General features: G+C 51.4%; 1 protein-coding gene across 2 annotated transcripts in view; it reads left to right on the top strand.

Annotated features, from left to right (window-relative positions):
- The first annotated feature begins 4280 nt into the window (after positions 1–4280).
- Positions 4281–19930, top strand: part of Slco2b1 (solute carrier organic anion transporter family member 2B1) — a 43748-nt gene continuing 28098 nt past the window's right edge. The window contains exons 1-4 of one of the 2 annotated variants that reach the window (XM_038313768.2): positions 4281–4302; positions 16530–16666; positions 17838–17975; positions 19526–19682. In XM_038313768.2, coding sequence (XP_038169696.1) covers positions 4287–4302; positions 16530–16666; positions 17838–17975; positions 19526–19682 — 448 coding nt within the window. In that variant the 5' untranslated portion in view covers positions 4281–4286. Of the gene's footprint in view, positions 4303–11399; positions 11527–16529; positions 16667–17837; positions 17976–19525; positions 19683–19930 lie in introns of those variants that run through there. The other variant, XM_038313769.2, reaches the window with a different exon arrangement.

The raw sequence follows: 19930 nt of genomic DNA, 5'->3' as shown, positions 1-19930 counted from the left end.
GTAAATCTTATGCTTATTTCGCCGCTATAAAAGTGAAGTAAAGCAGCTGGCAAGTGGAGATGTCAGAACTCACACAAGCAAAGCCTCTTTGTTTATCTCTGATGCTGATCCCTCCAAAGGCCACTTCTGTTACTGGAATCTGGGAGGAAAGGTCAGGGTGCAGACTTCCTCGCTGCCTCCAGGGGGCAATGTTGCAAAACCTCTTTGGGGGAGCCAGGCTTTTCCTCCCAACTCTTTCTTCCTGGCCTACTCTGGTTCCCTCTCTCTACCCCACTCTCTCTGCACCCTCGCTCCCACCTTGTGTCCCCACCAGCGCCGTCTCCCCAGGGACACAAATTACTAATAACTGTAACCCCATACTTGACTCTTTTCGAACACATCAATTTACGTCATCCTTCCAAAGTCAGAGAAGAATGGGACCCCTTCCAGGCCATCTCCCCATTTTATAACAAGGAGACTGACAACCAGGCAGAGGCGGGACCTGACTAATGCCAGCATAGAGTTGGCAGAGTAAAAACTTGGGGTCCAGGCTACCCGTTACCCAGTTGGACCCCCTAAAGCACCCACAGAGCCCCAGCTGTTAACACTGACCACCCCAGCCAGTCTACTACGCTTCCAGTTTGCCCTTGAGCTGGGAGGTTGGGGGCTTCCTTCCTGGTGATTTGTTGCCCCTGGGCCATCAGTCAGGTCGGGCTGACCTGATGAGCAAGCACCTGCAGTGATTGACTTCCTCCCCTTCCTCTGCCTCCAGAATCACCAGTCATCACCGTCCTCATGGCTGCCATATTAATAATGAGCCTGCGTCTGCTCCGCTCTCAGAACATAGCGAGCACTAATCCATCCATCAGCTCATCCCAGCCTTGACAGCTCTCGGGAGGCATTTCACAGACAAGGGCACGCAGGATCAGAGAGGGCAATCAGCAGGCTCCAAGTCACCCAGAGAAGGCCTCTCTGGAGGGAGAATCCTGCCTGGAGAGAAGCTGCCCGCTCTCCAGGGAGATGGGCACAATGACAATATTCTGTGCGGTTCTGCCAGGAGGTTCCTTATCTTTTTTATTGCAGAGGAGGACACTGACCCTCAAAGAATTCTTGCTGGGTCAAGATGGGAGCATCCAGTGCCTTAAAAGTATCAGGTGATTAAACTCCTGCTCTCTGGGAAACGGGCCTGACACTTCTAGAGGAGGTTGCGGTTTCTAGCCCAGCATGGAGGCAGTGGGACCCAGGGGAAGGCTGCTGTGACACCCCCATAGTCTAGGAGGTGGAGAGCAGTGTTCAGGTGAGTTCAGCAGCCTCAGCAAGCACCAGTGGCTCAGCAGGTTGGAAGTGCCAGAGGCTGGGCTGAGCCAAGGGTGGGAGTTCACAGCACAGCCCCTCCCAGGGCCCCTTTCATCCAGCTGGCCTGCAGACCATGGTGTGCTGGGAATGGAGAGGACCAGAAAAGGGGAGGCCCTGACTCTAAGCAGGAGCGAGGTAGACAGCCGCTCCTCTGCTCACCGCTCTGAGAAAGTGACCTCTCTGACCGGCAGGTCATGCATGACTGCCCCCTTAGGAGAAACAAGCGTAATATTGCCTTCCCTGGATGGAGCTAATGAGCCACAGGTGAAGCGGATCTATATCACCGGGATCTGGGCACAAGGCAGCATCTGAGGCTGGGAAAGCCTAGGCTGGGCTCACTGAAGACCCCCATTCACACCCAGCTAGCCTAGAGTTCATTTATAGATATCCGCCCTGACTGGAAGTCTAGAGGGAAGTGAGAAGGGAGGTGCTGAGGGCGCAGTTTGGACGGTTTTGGGGGGAAGGTGCCTCTAAACTATCCATTGCCTTCCTTATCCTCTAAGCTAGGTCACAGTGGCTATCAGCACCTTCCTGGAGGTTGGGGGGGTTGAGGCCATAACTACTTACCAGATGGTAAGACTGGGTCCCGAGGAGCAGAGAATCTGCCCAGTATCCCGCAGCAGGGTTGCGACAGAGCTGGGACCAGAACATAGCTCTGTAATCTCGTTCCCTGCATCCTTCTCACCTGTCCCAAAGCAGATGGCTCCACAGATGAAGTCTCCTGTTGTGTCGAGTTTACAGAAAGACCCGTCTCTACGTGGGCTACTCAGAGAGAAGGGCTCAGTTTCTGCCAACAGCTTAGGGTTTACAACGGCATCAAGCTTGGTATGAACCACGGGTCTGTGAGAACATCGAGGACACTGGGAGCTGCAGAGTTTTGCAAACCATGCCAGCAGCAGGAGACACTAAAAACAGCATCAAGTTTCGCAAGCAATGGGATGCTGCAGATGGTGTTGGGATCCACACACCCAGTGGGGCTGTGCAAAAGCACAGATTGCAGCAAACACCAGTGTTCCCAAGTACACTAAGCTAGGGAGCAAGGCAGTGTCATGAGCCTTAGAACTGCTGTAGATGGACCCTACTGAACTGTTAATTCGGGAGCTGGTTTGAAGGCCTGTTATCTCAAGTTTCGTAAGCTGGTGTAGGTCCCTGACCTTTGCTCTAGCTAAACACACCTGAATTCAGGAATATTCTGGTTCCGCATAATGAACCTCTGAAGCTAAGCTGATAAGAGAGCTTTTAGAAGTCTAAAGGGACCTTCCTTCTTGAAACTATGTACCTATGACTTGAAATCTGGGGGTCGGGGTTCCCCCCTTGACTATGGACTGAAAGACTGAGAGCCCAGATCCAATGTGGCTTCCCAAGCAGGACTGGAATCCGTTCTTTCTAACAGTCCAAGATGACTGCTGGGCCTTCCTCCACTGTCACCTGCTCGCACGGTTTGTCCTTCAACGATACCTTCACATTCAAAAGGTGTTAGGCGTCCGGTTGAGTGCTGCTAAGTGCCAGGCAGGTCTGTATTTCATGTGTCCCTGCTCTCTATGGCCAAGTGGGCTAAAGGAAGTTCCTCTATCATCCCAGAGGAAGCTAGACTTTAACCCACATCCCCACTGTCTGCAAAGGTCCTCTTCTGGAGACGGCCTTGGGCTGATTTCTGTATCTCGAATCTGGGCAGACTCTTCCCCTGAGAAGACAGCCTGGGTTGAAGGGGGCGGGGTGGGGGGGGGACCTGATTCTAGCATCAGAGGGCCATGCTGCCCCAACTCGTGGGGTGCTCTGTAGCAAGTGACTGAGACTCTGATTCATCTGTGAAGTGGGGGACCCCCAGCCTGCTGGATAAAAGGGACCCTAGGGAGCCTCATGTGCAGGCTCTGCTATGCAAACCCAGTAATTTCTCCCCAGCCTGGTGAAAGCCTCACCTCCTGCCACTCCCTCCAGCTTAGCCTCTGACCCTCAAGGTTGGCTACTTTGTGCATTTATTGCTTCACAATTCACGTCAGCACTGCGATGGAGAATTTCTGTCTCTGATGGATAAGGTTACTGGCACTCAGAGAGGTACAGGGACTTGCCGGTGACTCCTCATCCCTTGGCTGGAGCCAGCACTGGGATGGGACCATTCTTCCAGTTGTCTGCAAGGCCTCTGTCCAGACATTTCTAAGAATTTCACATTTACCCTTTTGTCTTGCTTCCTTTTTCCCTCACTTCCTTCCTCCCTCCACCTAGATCACTGCTTGATGGAGTGTTGGGGGCCCGTGATGTTTTGGGGGAGAAGTTGTTTGTTAATCTGAATCCTCAGGACAGATGGGAAGGGGCAGCCGTTAGTGAGGGATGAGTGGGGGACAGGGGACAGGAGTGTAGTAAAGGAAAGCAAGGGCTTGCTTCAGAGCTCACAGCAGGGAGACGGCAGCCCCACAGGCTGCAGCAAAGAGACTGGATGTTCTAGAATATTTGTCTCCTGAATGGCCCTGAACTTAAGAAGAACCATCAACGGCTTCTCACTCTGGCTTCTGCCATTAACCAAGGAAACTATCCAAAGAGCAAGAGCTAGGAAGTAACCCAGAAAAGCCTCAGGGCGGAGGCAGCTTCCCACCAGCATGGGGGTTGGACCTAAACAAACCCGCCTCCTTTACAACTCTGGCCCTGGGCTGTCTGGGCTGGAGATCAGACTCATGGAGCTGGAGAAGAAGACACTACAAGGGTCGGGTCTAGGAACCAGACAAAGGAGCAAGTGCCTGGAGCCCTCAAGAAGGGCTCCCATTGAGCAGGGTTCCTACCACCTCTGCCTTGAGGGCAGTGGCTGTCCAGTGAGGCCAAAGAAAATAGCCTAGTGAGGGAAAGTCCTGTGTTGATGCTCTCAGAAGCTGTCTCCAGGGGACCGCTAACAAGCTCATTTCCTCTATGCTGAGCTCCAGGTGGAAGGAGAAGCCTCAACTCTCTGCATTCCCCCAGCCATGGGGCCCAGAATAGGTAAGTGCAGGTGAAGGGAGGGAGGGGAGTTGGGAAAGAGCCACATCAAAGGGTGAGATACAGCACCTCAGTTATGCACAGTCACCCACCAGTCTGTGGAACACAGGGAGGGTCTAAGAGTGAACGAGATGGGCAGGAAGGAAAGCTGGAGGCAGGGAGCCCAGCCAAACCACTTTGGTGAGCTCTAGACCTGAGTCCTGCCCAGTCACCAACATCTGATCCCCCAGTAAAATAGAGGCAATGTAGACATGAATGGGCAAGGTAGGGAACCACCGAGAAGGAGCAGAGAAAGGCCGTGGGGAGAGAGCATGTGACCAACAGGTGTCAGCAGAACTCAGGCATTGACAGAGAGGGTGGCCCTAAAGGAAGGTGACCATGAAGACCCAGAGGGACAGAAAAGGAGACTGTGAGTGTGAGGCAGAAGAGCAGAAAGCCATCTGTCCACAGGGACTGACGGACTTTAGGCACAATCCACAGGAGCCGCACAGAGCACAGGAGACTCAGAGAGAGGCCTAGGTACGCTCACCTGTGGGTAGATGGCAGTGGAGTAAGAGGAGGCTGCAGGCAAACATCCAGAATCTTCTACAAACCAGGCTTGGAATGGTGTAAGGAAAGCACCGAGCAGCCAGAGCAGAGAGACAGACCACCTGTGACAGCGGTGGAAGGAAGGATCTTTACAACAAGGTGGCTGGGCTGGATCCTTGGGCTCCCTGCTTCTGCCTGTCCGCTGCACTGCCGAACTCACACCCATTCAGGCAAGGCCAGTGCTCCCAGGCGGCCACAAGGAAGGCTTCAGGCCAAACAGACTCTGCAGTGTGACGGACACAGCTTGGGGACCCCAGCACACCAGGAAGGGTGGGGATGGATGCTTCCTCTCAGGAAGCCTCATGGGAGAGAGGAGGAGGAGGTCAGGTTTGAGGAGGTGGGGCTAGTTGTGGTTTTGGTGACACGGGATTTTGGTTGTAGCCCAGGCTCATCTCCAACATGTCATCCTCTGGCCTCTGCCTGCAGTGTGCAAGGATCACAGGTGGGTACCACCAAACCTGACAGAGTGGGATGGTTTCAATGAATTTATGGGCCATTGACAAAAAAAAAAAAATCCCATTCCCATTCTCAGTATGAATGGGGGGATTGGAGGCATGGGAAAAACTAGCACCCTCAATTTTACACCTGCCTCTCCTCCCCATAAAGGCTAGGCTGTGGTCCTCTAACTGATCCCTGACGCATATATAACAGGAAGTTGCCCCAAGTCCTCCCACTGAGTCAACAGACGTCGTCTCCAACTGTGCTTCCTCAGCGTCCATCTGGGCTATGGCCAGGCTTAGTATAGCGGGCAGAGGGATGAAGGGAGCAGGCGACAGTCTTCAAAGAGTCCAGGGCCAGCTGTTCCCATAGGGACAGACATATGCATCTCCCACAGAGATAACATGCCAACTTACACGTACCCTTAGGCAGCAGGCAGAGTTCTCCTGTCTGTGTAGCCAGGAAACTATTATCCTCACACTGTTTCCACGGTGAGATCCAGGGAAGCCATTCTCTGGCATTAACCCCTTGCTCAGAGAGTCCCTACCCACACACAGCATTTCCTTGGGAAATTTGACACTCCCTACACCTCCAAATGAAGCGTACCTGGGGTCCTCCCTCCAAGCTAGAAGGAAGCCTCTGTTATCCCTGCTGAACAACACACACACACACACACACACACACACACACACCAGTCCATCTTTCCTTGCTCTGGGTGTGTGTGGCAGCTGTTGCTTGCTCTCTCTGGCTGTCCGTGTGCAAATGAGGTCTTCCCAGGGCAGATATGGGAGAACCATCAGCCTCACGTTCAAATCCAGCTCTGTCCATGGATGGTGTGAGACCTCAAAGAAGTCTCCCTTCTGTTTTAATGGGTGAGGAAGTAGACACTCAGAGAGGGCAAGTGACTGTCCCAAGATCACCCAGCAACTAAGCAGCAGAGCAGAGGTCAGAACACCGATCTTCCTAACATTAAGACTCTCTCCTCCATCACTTGCCTGGGGTTTTCCCCTTCTTTACCCCATACTGATGAATTCCAGTCTGTGTTGTATACTACTCCACTGGCTCCTCACAAAGCAAATGATTTTCCGGGTGTCACTGGCTGGGGAGCAAACGTGGGGGCATGTGTGTTATTTCTCCCATGACTGGTCTAGGGAGTGCCAGGTGGTGAGCTGAATTTGACCTTAACAGAGGGTGCCATGTAGCCAGTCAGTGCCCAGTCTGCCTGTCCCCTTCAGGGACTGTTTCTGTGTTCACAGTAGGTGGCAGGGACAGTCCCTGGGTCCCTGGTGTGTGTAGAAGCTTGCTCTGGGTGGGGGTAGCAGAGCAGAGGCTTCTCACAGGGACTGACCGGGCCTTAACATCAGTGTGGGGGATTGAAGCATGGGAGAGCCATGATAATGGTGTTGCACCCTCATGGGCTGTAGCTAAGGCCTAGCAATTGCTCTGGGATGTTAGGGAAGGAACCCACCCGAGGGGGTGGGAAGATTGGGGCGTGAAGCTTGATTCACTCCATCCCTGGGACGACAGGATGGCTCCGTGAGTGAACATTATGTCCTGGGTCCCAGCTCTGCCATGTCCATCTATGAGGTCAGAAACAGGAGCCACAAGAACAGAAACGCCAACACTTTCAGTGTCTGTGGTATAGGCCTGTCATCCTAGCTACCCAGAGGCGGAGTCAGGAAGGTTGAAAGTTCAAGGTCAGCTGGTGAGCCGTGTCAGTGGTAGAGCGTGTGCCTAGCATAAGCAAGGCCCTAAGTTCAATGTCCAGAATCACAGAAAAGATGAAGAAAGAAAAGAACACCAGAGAAAGAGAGAGGGAGATCCACCTGAAATATCGCCACATAGAAGAGGATATAAAACTAATTGTTTTTCTAACGTCAACTGTTTTATTTTTTTCTTTTTGTGGTGGATAAGTGCATTTAAAAAGTAACTGATACTGAAAGTGTAGAACCCTGAACGAAGCTATGGCTTCCTTCAAACTGTGTAGAAGTCCACTGAGCTCTACAGTTTGGGACTGGGCAAGCATCTGAATGACCGTTTTAATCTAAGTGTATGATGTTTTTATTTGTAATCCCGTTACAATAAAAAAGATTTTACTTTAAAAATAATACTAAAAAGAAGAAGTCAGAGTTTGAAATAGGCACAAACAGTTGGTCAGCAGCTGGGAAGAGTAGTCTTCCCCCAGAGCGGGTGGAGAGCGGGATTAGGGTTAGGGAGTACTAGCAAGGCCTGAAGAGAATGCCCATTCTAGAAGGGCAAATGGACTCAGCATTTTTGTGGGCTCAGTGAGCCACCAAATTAAGGGAAGAGGTCGCTGGGAGCTATCTCAGATAATTAAGCCAACGCCAGCCAACAAGGGCTCTGACACAAAGACTCATACGAGAGTTGTCATACTCACTAGCTTCAAGGCCACTGGGGCAATAGAGGAGGTGAGGAGACAAATGGCCTTGCTTCAGCTATCTGTGACCTGGGAATGCTCACCACAGCCCTACTCGTGTGTCTCAGCTTTGTGAGTCCAAGTCAGACTTCTGCCCAGTTTACAAATGAGGAAAACAAGGCCGGGCGGAGCCAATGGCCTGCCTCAGGTCACACATGGGGTCAGAGGTAGAGCCGGCGACACCCATGAGCCCTCTGGAGTCTAAGCTCTCAGGGGCTTCCCTTTGTCTTCTTCAGAAACACGCCCAAGGCTCCCAAGGCTCTGCCCGGTTTGTGTGTAGCAGCTGAGCCTGACCCAGGCACTCAGACTCCGGCTGTGATGTAAGAATGATTGAGTAGATCACTTGGGAGGTCAGCTCAAGCGCTGAGAGGCTGATGAGCTCCGTGTGAAGGGAGAGGAAGCATGGCCCAGGGCCAATGGCTTCTTGTTTAGATCTAAGGACACTGCCCTGCTTCCCCGTGGATTCAGAACCCCCCTCCCCAAGCTCTCTAGTGTCTAAAGGTCATTATGGGTTTAGATGGGCTAGTCAGGGCCCAGAACTGGGAACAGAAAGTCCCAGCACAGGGTCCCTGACCCAACTCGGAAACCACCAGAATGTCTACCCCTCCTCCCACCCCCACCCCAGTCCTGACAAGATCCTTTCCATGCTGACAGGCCACCCAAGGGTCCTTCCAGAAGGAATTTCCCAAAAATGACAACCAAACCCAATTCCTGTCTGTAGACTCCCTCCCCATTTTCTGTCTTTGACTTTCTCCTTTGCAGTGCTGGGCTGGGCCACACTGGAACTGGAGGCTTCAGGCCCCACAGTCACCCTATGTCACCGTGGCTACCCCCACCTCTAGCCCAGGCTCCAGTCTTGTCAGCTGTCTCATTCGGGTAAGCTCAACTCAGCAAGCTTGCTCTTCAGCTAGGTTGGGGTTGAGAGATGAGATGCAATAGGCTGGGGGAAGCCTGTCAATCAAGGGTATGGCATATATAAAGGCCGGGGGGGGCAGCATCTGATTAATTTGGGGAACAGCAAGAGTCTATTGGGGCTAGAGGATCACATTCTATAGGAATGGGTAGATGAAGCCTGAGGCTCTTGGGGGCCTTGAACTTGGGACCAGGATGACTCAACCACTGTCCACCACGTAGATGCCACCCTTCCCAGGCTCAGACACTGTGCCCTTAGTCCTGGGAGCTAGATATAGTGTGTGTATATATGTGTGCACACATACCACAGCACACTTGATGGTATACTCGTGAAGGTCTGAGGACAACTTTCAAGAGTCTGTTTTCTCCTCCCGACACATGGTTTCTGGGGGTGGAAAGGCAAGCGCCTCTCCCAAATCTTTACTCTCACTTCTTGAAACAGCAGAGCTCCCCCTCTGTGCCTGCCACAGTGAATCTGATAAGTTCTGGGCTCCTTTGGCCTGTTTCTTCACTTTCATGTCCAGGTAGCTCCCAAGCCCAGTGTTGCTGAAGACGGAAGACAGCAAAGCCACAGGCAGGGGAAAAGGGGTCCAGAAAATGGTCCATGGCCACCCCCACTGAGGCTCCAGCAGAGCCAGCTTCTCTGAGCAGGCACAGCACCGTGGACCTCTGAGTCCTTGCAGAGGCTCTGCGTGACAGATCAGCTGATCTTTCAGGAAAAAAAAAACAACCAAAAATCTGCAGTTTGAGGAGAAATTTCCTGATTTAAAAAAATAAGAAATGCTGGCAACGAATTTAAAAACATTCAGCAAGCCAGCAGCTTGCTAGCTTCAAAACAAGTCCCCCCAGGCCTGAAGGAGCCTCCAGGCAGAGCAAGTCCAGAGGATGCCATCTGCCTCAAGGGACAAGATTGAGAGGAGGCCTTGGGCCAGGGATTCCCAGTCAAAACCCCTGCTTTATTGTCTGTGTGTTGTGTAGTCCCTTTGATGGCCTGGCATTGTGTATATGTGTGGGTGGCACAGTGTGTGTGTAGTGGATAAGGGATGGGTGTGGTGTTTCTTCTGGTACACCAAAGTTAAATGGTGGGGGGAGGGAATAAACCCTGGAATACGGCTGAAGAGTGCAGGAGTTTGAGGCAGAGGCAGTATGGAGACTGGATGGTGGGGGGGGACAAGGAGCTGGGGGTGGGTGAGGACGCTTCCATTCCAGTGGGATCTGTGCGGCTTCCTCGGTCAGAAGGGAGGGAGTAAGCTGAGCTTTCCAGAAGAAGAACAGGTTGTTCTGGGGTCAGACTTGCAAACAAACTGTTTGAGTTTGGGGCCAAGTCCGTCAAACCTGGCTTCAGTGAGTGCTTTTGAAGTTGACCAAACACCTTATCCCATGCAGTCACCAGGGGGTGGGCGGGAAACCAGGCTCATTGTTCTTATCTTACTGACTGCCAGCCACAAAATACCCAGATCCCCATGGTCCTAAGTCTTGCTTCCTGTAAGGCACTGGCTAGACCATGCCTTAGAGGGTATCGTGCCTTGGTGCTCTCAGATTTTGCCTTGGCATTTCTTGGCAACTGGTGCTGTAGTTTTCTAGAAGGTTCCAACCCAAGCTTTGGTTGTGGGTCCCTGGACTGGGGGCCAACTTTCTCCCAACTTTTCCTTCCCTAGCCTTTTCAGGCCACAGAAAGAATATCTTGACTGACCAGTGAACTGACCAACAAGCTACAGAATGGGCTGGTAGGGTGACAGATGGCAATACAGCCACCTTTGACGACTCACAGAAGGGAGGCTGGACCAGAATAAGAAGTGACCACCCAGGGACTGTCACTGATGTTCCAAGGCCATCAGGGCAGAGTTGATGGCTGACATCAGGAGCCCAGGAGTCAGATAGATCTGGGCTCACATCCAAATCACCATTCACTGGTTCTAGGATGCTGGATGCCGCTGCTTCTCCAAGCCTGTTTGCTCCCAGGCGTTCCAACCCCTGGTAGCATGCTATGGGAGTGTGAGGATACACGCATGCCCAACATAGTCTTGCATCTGGTGACGGTCATTCTGCAGTAGCCCCTGTTCCCCTCAGATCAAGATGGCACACACTAGCTAGGCATGGTGATACATGTCTTTAATCCCAACACTCAGGAAGCAGAGGCAGTAGATCTCTATGAGCTTGTGACTAGTCTGGTCTACATAGTGAGGCCAGTCAGGTCTATACAGTGACAGACTGTCACAAAATAAAGAAGAGAGAGGGGGGGGAAGGGGAAAGAAGGAAGGAAGGAAGGAAGGAAGGGAGGGAGGGAGGGAGGGAGGAAGGAAGGAAGGAAGGAAGGAAGGAAGGAAGGAAGGAAGGAAGGAAGGGAGACGCAAGCATCCAGAGAGCACTGTACCTAGTGAAGCCTTACCACTGCCCACAGCAGTGAGCTTCAGCCCCGCTCTCTGGTTCTATATGTGCCAATACTTAGTGCTTCATGGAAGCAGGGATCAGTAAAAGCTGGTAGCAGGATGGACCCCCTGACAGGGAAGGGTGCCATTTATTGAGCATAAACCACACACCATAATTGTGTCAACCCCAAACGTGACTAACATGACTTCCCAATGGGGTAAAGCTTTTTGCGAGCCGCAGCTAAGACCCTGCAGTGCCGCTCTGTGCTTTGTCTATATCCCAGCCCGGCTGAAAACCTAGAAAGTATTTTTTTTGAAACCTTTTAGTTCAGTGGGGGAAGGGTGGCCAGAGACCTGGGAAAGCTGAGATAAGAGTCATAACGTGGCAGTTCAGGATTGGTGGAAACTACAGAAAGTTGTGGACTTGGGGCCAGAGGGGTCAAAGACTCTGAAGAAGCTAGATGTGACCAACCATGCACACAGGTAATTCCAGCACTCTGCGTGCTGAGGCAGGAAGCTTACGAATTTGAGGTCGTCTTGGGATACATAGTGAGATCCTGTTGATAGATAGAAAAGAAAAGGAAAAGGAAGGGAAGGAGAGGGGAGGAGAAGAGAGGGGAAGGAGAGAGAAAATAGAAGGGAACAAGAGGGAAGGAAGGAAGAGAGGGAGGAGGGAAGGAGGGAAGGAGAAAGGGGGGACTGGGGTGGGGCAATAATATGGAGGGAGGGTCCTGTTGATGGCTCCCCTGGAAGAATGGATCAGATTAACAGAGGGGCTGCTGTCCCTGCCCTGCATGTGAGAAGCCCAAGTGACCTGAATCTAAGGCTACATGGCTGAACTGTAGTTTGCGCTCCAATCCTAGGGCCGTTGAGTGTACTCAGGGAGAGGAGTGTGGTTCTCTGGATTTTGTGGTTAAGTAGATGAAAGAGGGAGAGAGTAAATCTAGGGGTAGTCAGTAGTTCTGCTAGAACGAAGAAGAGAACTTGGGAGGGGGAGGAGGCAGCTCCAGCTGAGGTGTACTGCCTAGGGCATTTTGGAAGATTTATCTGGAATTAGTGGAAAATGGCTGGTGGTGAGAGTCCATCAGGAGGTCAGTCCTGAGAGAGACCTGCCTCATGGGCCCAAGGAGCTAGAGGAGAGATTTTTTTTTTCCTTCCCTGATCCTGGCTTCGTGCCTGAGGCCCTCCGAGAAAAGATGAGCAAGATAAGAAGCACACAGAATTATTTAGTCTAAAGTTCATAAGATATGGGAGTCTTCTGTAGCAGACGTGAAGAAATGGTTAAGTGTGTGGTGTGTGTTTATGCTAGGTCTGATGACATTCCTGGTTGTAGAGAGGCACAGTTGGACAAATGGGGTATGGCCTGATGGTGATAAACTTCAGGGGGTGTCGCCAAGCCTGTTTTGAAATGCTTCAAATGGGAGGGGAGGGGAGAAGGTCAGCTAGTAACTTGCCAGGGTCGCTGACCTGCTGTACGGGAGAATGGGGAGGGACGGCTGACTTCTGCTGTTTTCTGCGTTGTCCGCATGCCATATTTGGGAGCAGCACGTCTTGGGTCCTGTCTGTAGATACCATCATCCAAAGCTAGAACCAGAGGAAAACTGGAGCGCAGAAAGATCAAGAAACATGTGCTGGGTCACCTTGGGGGCTTGTAGGGAGTTGGGAGTCCAACTCAAGCTTGAGGAAGCCTGTACTCTGTTCTGTTTTCCTTGGGGTTGCCTTTTGCAACCTGACCCTGGGAAAGTACTATGGGTTGGGCCTGGGTCTTCCTGGGAAAGAATGAGCAGAGAGGGAAGGAGCAGGCTAGACTCTGAAGTGTTGCCCCTTGCCATGTGGCTACAGCTAGACTGAGGGCAGCCATCTCCTGTTCCTGAGGAGCAGCCTTGACCAGAGGCTTGCACTGACCAGCTCCCAGGAAACAGGAGTTTTGACTGGCAGATGTTCTGGGAGATGACCACTCTCAGAGCTGAAAGCATATTGCTGATTTCCTCCCCAACCAGAGAGGAGAGCTTTGGACTTTGGGCAGCAGAATCTATCATTTCACTAACGGATAAAACAAACCAGGGAGACTTTGAGCTTTGGCTTTGGCGGGAGGAGGCTGAGGTGGAAGCTTCAGGAAGACCCAGAGTGAGCTTACAAGTAGGAGCTTGCTTACTTACCTAAGGCAGGGGTACAACACTCTAGAAAGGAGCAAATGACAGGACAGAGAGGAGAGGGATGTCGCTGGTATATAAGGAGGATCGTCCCCAGTGTCTCAGGAGCCCAGGCTGGTCTTGGGCTGGAGGGCACATGTTCTGAAGCAATCCACTCAACTTCTTTCCCTCCCCTCATCCATTCCTTGCATTTCTTTCTGAGCTGGGACATCATGTCAACAATGTCAGACCTTCCAGCCTCAGCTCAGGTCTGCTGTCTGGCTGACCAGGCTTTGAGGCATGCTGGCACTGCAGCCAAGGTGACCTGGCTAGGTTAGAGTGGACCGAGACAGAGAAGGGCACAGGGCTTCCTCCTCCTGTTCAGACCTGTTCAAGAAGCATGGCAGACGGAGGGGTTCAACATCTGGATGAGCTGCTGGAAGTCCTTAGAAGAGACATAAAGTTCCTAGGACACGGAGCTCTGGAGAGCATTCACGTGCTGTGGATACACGTAAAGACATAGATGGTAGCGTGTGACAGGCCTCTGATGCTGGCAGGTGCTGAGGTTCAGTCCCCTAAGTGACTCTGCAGACATTTGCTTTGCAGGCCTGTACCCCCTCTTCTTTAGATGACCTCTACAGTCTCCTCCTCTTTCCCTTCCTCAATGGCACCCCACCACCTCCCCCCACCAGGTGTTGCTTTCCTTTATTTCCTCTGGATGTTTGTGCCTCAAAGGAACTACTCCCTTCCGTTTCCTCAAATTCTTCCAGTTACTGTCTAGGCATTTCTCCGGAGAATTATAAAAAATGGCAACTATGAACATAAAAAGATGCTGCCGTAATCATCAAACCATACACATCCCATCCCATCTGTCTGGGTGACCATCACTGAAAAGACAGACCAGAACATAGAGAGGCTGGATCGTGGCTAGTGGGCTTGTAGAGAGGAACGTGACTCCATGCCCCTTGAACAGGTCTGATGGTGGGGGGAGGGGGAATACAGCGCTTTTCTCCATTTGGGCCCACTCAAACCTAGCCAAGTTACCCCACAGCAGCAGCAGCATATGCGTCCTGGGACCAGGCCAACTAGACAACAGGACTGGGACTCAGACTTCAGGGCTGCAGCAAACAATTCAGTGGTTCCTTTCTCAAATAGTCAAACATAGAACTGTCACAGGACCCAGCAATTCCACCCCAGCATATACCCAAGGAGACTGAAGATACGTGCCACATAAAACACTGGAATGACAGTTCATAATACCCCAAATCACCCAAATGTTTATCAGTCGATGAGTATATGAACAAAATGCAGTCTAACCATACAGAGAAGAGCTATTCATCCATAGAAAGAAAGGAAGCACTGACAGATGCTACAGTGTTGAGCACCCTTGGAAATATGGGATTTTAAAAACTACAGGTGAGCCGGGCGGTGGTGGCGCACACCTTTAATCCCAGCACTCGGGAGGCAGAGGCAGGCGGATCTCTGTGAGTTCGAGACCAGCCTGGTCTACAAGAGCTAGTTCCAGGACAGGCTCCAAAGCCACAGAGAAACCCTGTCTCGAAAAACCAAAAAAAAAAAAAAAAAAAAAAAAAACTACAGGTGACCACATATTAGATTTTTTCTTCTATGTGGAATGTCCAGAATAGGAAACCCACAGAGCAGGCAGTAGATCAGGGTTTCCGGAACTCTGGTAAGGAGGGACAGGAAGTGACTGCTAGATGATACCAGGCTTCCTGCTGCGGCAAGCAAGAGTTTGGGGACTGGACAGTGGTGGCTGCTGTACAATTCTGTAAATGAACTAAATAAAACCCATAGGTTGCGAGCCGTAAGAGTTTTGTGTTATGTAAATTGTATATATCGTATCAGTCATTTGCTAGTTGGAGTCACAAATACCTGGCTGTAGAACAACTTAAGGAAAGGTTTGTTTGGATTCATATTGTGAGGGTGCAGTGTATGGCTGCAGAAGGCGCCGCTGCAGGAGCGAGACAGGTCAGGTTACATTGTATCTACAGCCAGGAGAGGGATGATTTCTTGTCTTCTGGTCCTTCCCTCACTCTGTTGTGTTCAGTGGGAGCGGGACAGGTCAGTTACATTGTATCTACAGCCAGGAGATGAATGGATACTGGTCCACTGGTTCTTCTCTCTGTTGTATTCAGTCAGAAACCATAGCCCACAGGATAGGCCACCTCACTCCAAGTGGATCCTCTTCAGTTAAATCTCTCACAGACATGCCCAAAGATGTATCTCCTAGATGATTATAAATCCCTTTAAGTTGACAATCACAATTAACCATGATATGGGCTAAAAGTTCTCAGGGCTGGAAGGATAGCTTAGTGGTTAAGGAAGTGCACTGGTCTTGTAGAAGACATCAATTCCATTCCTAACACCCACATCAGGAGGGTCACAAATATTTGGAACTCTAGCTACAGGGAGTCCCATGTGTCTGACCTCTGTGGACATATGTGCACATACCTATATGTCCACTTTAAAAAACAGTCCACTGGCTCCAAGACACCTTGTGTGAGGAGCACAAAACCTTGGCCTTTGGAGGTTCAGGGTCTCAAGAGCCCTTTTTGAAGACCATGTGAAATGGAAGGAAACTTTAGCCTGGGCGGGGGGGGGTGCAGGACATAGAACAATGGAGGAGGCCATCCACAGGAAATGGAGGGGGTTGTGGGGAAGCTCTGGTCTCCAGGTGAAAGGATGCGGGGCTTGTGGGGTTTCCACTGAGAACCAGAAGCAGGAGAGAGTAATGGACATGTTTCCATAGTTACTGTGTGAGAAAGCCACCATGTCAATGAGATCGGGGTCCCATACAACTCTGCCTCCTGGGTCTGTTTGTCCAGGAGAAGGTTCTGTGACACACATTGTGAACAGTTCTGTTCTTTGATGTGTAACTTGCAGGCTTGACTGTTTGGCTCTGTGGCTACATTTGTGATGGTGTCCTATGACAACAAGGGGTCTCTGTCTTATAAAGGAAAGGCTTTTGTCCCTTGGCCTAGACCCAACCTTGACCACACCCCTGGCCTAAAGCCCACTGAAAGACTACACAGCTCATACTTAATGTGAGAGTGGTTGCTCCATAGCTTGCTGTGGGGAAAGGGGATGGCTTCTCTTTAGGAGATGTGTGCCTGAATGGAGTAAAGAGGAACACATGGGACCCATGGCCTCTCAAGAAAGTCCCTCCCAGGGGGTCTCAGAATCAGAAAGGCTGTTGAGACCAACTCTCAGACCCTCACAACCACCAAGATCATGTTTTCCAGGAACAGTTTGCTCCTGATGTCTACCTGGGTCAAGGGCTATTATCTGGGATTTTATCTCATCAGCTGCTTGGATGTCCCCTTGGGCCCACAGGTGAGGGGCCCCATATGCCAGACAGAGACAACAAGGCCGCAATGGGCTCAGAAGACATGCATGAAAGCAAAGTCAGCATGGAGTCTCAGGACACACTTCAGGATGCACAGCCTCGACCACTGTTCCATAGCATCAAGGTGCGCACTGTCGGACAAAGCAGGGAAGGGGCCACCAAGTCCAGCAGTTAGCACCAACCATCTTTCTTCTCACTTCCCGGCTTGGAGGATGGGTTTTTGGGCTGACTCGGGGAAGCTCTTAGATTGGTTCTGGGCACAATGAAGAGCAGGTTCTCCTTGCAGCAGCTGATCCATCCATGTTCTTCTGTAGATGATGAGGATGACCCCCTTGCTTCTCATTCCCATGGAGACATGCTCTGCAGTCCTAAACTTGTGTGAACACTGGAGTTCTGGCTCCACAAGAACTTAAAGACTCACCCAGTAGGCAGCAGATCCTGTGCAGAGTGCCGCATACCTGATCTTTTCTGTTATTGTTTCATTGACAAGGGTGGAAAACTAAACCATGCACTTGCTAGGCCAGTGTTCTGCCGTGGAGCCCCACCCTGAAGATCTGAGTTCCTCAGTAATCCTAGGAGGTGGAGCCCTTGCCCTTGCCCTAACGAAGAGACAGAGTCTCCTAAGTTATGAGCAATGCCTTAAACTCTGGCCTAAATGCTCTTAGATTTTGGTTCTTTGAAGCAAGGTTTTCTTCCTCTAGGAATTCTGCCAGCTTTTTCTGGGCAGGCTGGGTTGTTTGGGGTGGGACAGCTTGGGAAAGTCAGAAGAAGGAGTGTTTCCACAGCAGCCCTGTGAGAAAGGGGTAGGAATGGGGTGGAGATGGAACTGGGAGATCTAGGAGAACCTTCTGGGGAAAGGGGTGGTGATGTCGAGCAGGAAGGAAGGTCCAGCCCAATGCCTGTAGAGATCAGAGGGTCGGAAAGGCTCTGATGTGTCTATTTTTAGTTAAGGGTGTCTCTGGTAGCTCCCATGTTCCTAAGCCCTACCTTAATTTGTCAGCCTGAATTAGACTCCATGGGTTACTCCAATTGACTCTCTCTCTCTCTCTCTCTCTCTCTCTCTCTCTCTCTCTCTCTCTCTCCCTCTCCCTCTCCCTCCTTCCCTCCCTCCCTCACTCCCTCCTTCCCTTTCTTTCTTGCCTCTTCACTTCCCTCCCTCTTTTTTCCTCCTCCCTTATATCTGCCCCTCCTGACTTTGTTTACCCAACTTCACACTCCCTCTGACCCAAACTCTGTCTCTATCTCCCTGACTTCTGATGGTGTCCATCTGCCTGCCACCATCACTGCTTCCACAGTTCTTTGTCCTGTGTCACAGTATACTGCAACTGGCGCAGCTCATGATCTCTGGCTACCTCAAGAGTTCCATCTCCACCGTGGAAAAGCGCTTTGGACTGTCCAGTCAGACCTCAGGGCTGCTAGCTGCCTTCAACGAGGTACTGTTGTCCCTCAGGAGTGAAGGCTGAGGGGGCCCTCTACTCCCACCTCCGCTAGTCTCCTTTCTTACACCCATAGACATTTCCTCCCCTCATGAAACCCCCAATACTGCCTACTCCCCCAAATTTTCTTAGCTCTCCTCTCGCAGCATGCTGGCCCAGGTTGAAGCCCAGAAAAGCCTCCTCCTGCCCTGGACCCAGCCATCATGTCCTTAGGAGCTCTTTGCTAGGGGACGTGAGATATTTGCTAGCTTGCCAGAGTTGGCTCCATGTGGCTCCTTTGTCTCTTGGGTTCTGTAGCTATTGGCTGTCCCGGGAAGAAATCACAGAAAGCCATTTCGACTGTCCCAGAGAGAGGCTTGAGTTACCTCCAAGACACCCTCTGAATAACCTTGGGGGTGACAGAAGGGAGGGGTGACCCTACAGGGAAGGTCTGGCCCCAGGATGCCCTGGATCCACAGGCCCCTGCCTGTGGCCCTCAGCCAGGCAGGGAAAGGCTAAGCTGCTCCGTGTGAATTCAGTGGAAATCAGTTCTGCTGGGCCTCAGCCATCCCTCGCAGATGCTGTCATTCTCTGGGAGGAAAAGTCTCTTCTCCCCAGCCCCAGTCTGTGAAATTCTCTTCCCTGGAGAATAAGTCACATTCCTCTAGACCCAACGCCTGGTCCACCAGCTCTACAGCCGTCCCATCCCCAGTGGGCCTCAGCATGATGTTACTCTGAGATCTCACGTGTGGGAAGGGAAAGTCATTTTATTTGGTAATAAACAGGAATCATCCCTTTACCCCACAGTTGGTACCCAACAGCTCCTGTTGATGTGGCTCACTCCCTTTGAGGACCCTGGAGCCCAGCCACCTCACTCCTAGATCCCTGGGATGATGAGGCTAAGAGTTGAAATTCTAAGCCTCAACCCCTGGTTTCAGACACTTTTTTCCCCTCTCATTCTTGAGGCCCCTGAGACTCCGAATCCTTTCCCTCAACTGCTTACTCTCCTCCAAGGTGAACTCAATCAGCCATCTTTGGCCTTGTTTTTCTCTTCTAAAGAGGCAACGAGACTCTTCCCTTTCCTAGAAAGACTCAAAATCTGCGTGTTATCATCAGTTTTGCATTGTGTTTGGGGTTTTTTTTTTTTTTTTTGCTTTTTTTTTTGTTTTTTTTGTTTTTTTTGGTTTTTTGAGACAGGGTTTCTCTGTGGCTTTGGAACCTGTCCTGGAACTAGTTCTTGTAGACCAGGCTGGCCTCGAACTCACAGAGATCCGCCTGCCTCTGCCTCCCGAGTGCTGGGATTAAAGGCGTGTGCCACCACCTCCCGACTGCATCGTGTTTGTTATTGAGATAGGGTCTCACTATGTAGCCCAGGCTGGCCTTGAACTCCAAACCGTCTTACCACCCCACTTACTCTCTGGAGTACTGGGATGGCAGGCACGAACCATCATGCCTGGCTCAGAAACTCCATCCCACACATACCCAGAGGGTTCTTTTTCAAACTAGCCAGTCTAACGCACAGATGGGGATGCCAGAGGTACTTTAATTGTTATTCCATCCCTTTGCAGGTAGGGAGTGTATCCTTGATCTTGTTTGTGAGCTACTTTGGCAGCCGAGTTCACAGGCCCCGTATGATTGGCTGTGGGGCTATCCTGGTGGCCCTGGCAGGCCTGTTGATGGCACTCCCGCACTTCCTCTCGGAACCGTACCGCTATGACAACTCTGGTAAGAGACTGGGCAAGTGATGACGGAGGAACGTCAGTCCTGAGCGTGGGATCCTTCCCCGAGCCTGCATCCATCACTCCAATGTATCTGATAGCCCGCCCTACCCTGTCCCCAGTCTTTCTGATCCCGGTTCATATCAGCAAGGGTAGCCACAGGGCAGAGGTGAAATGTTCTAGTCCCCTTTGAGCATTGTGCATCTCTGTGGGGTTTTGAGGTAAGAGAAAACTTTTAATACAGCCTGCTTTAGG

The sequence above is a fragment of the Arvicola amphibius genome, chromosome 12 (assembly GCF_903992535.2).
Source record: "Arvicola amphibius chromosome 12, mArvAmp1.2, whole genome shotgun sequence".
Classification (NCBI taxonomy): domain Eukaryota; kingdom Metazoa; phylum Chordata; class Mammalia; order Rodentia; family Cricetidae; genus Arvicola; species Arvicola amphibius.
The sequence above is the reverse complement of the archived record's forward strand: the minus strand, read 5'-3'. Positions and strand labels throughout refer to the sequence as shown.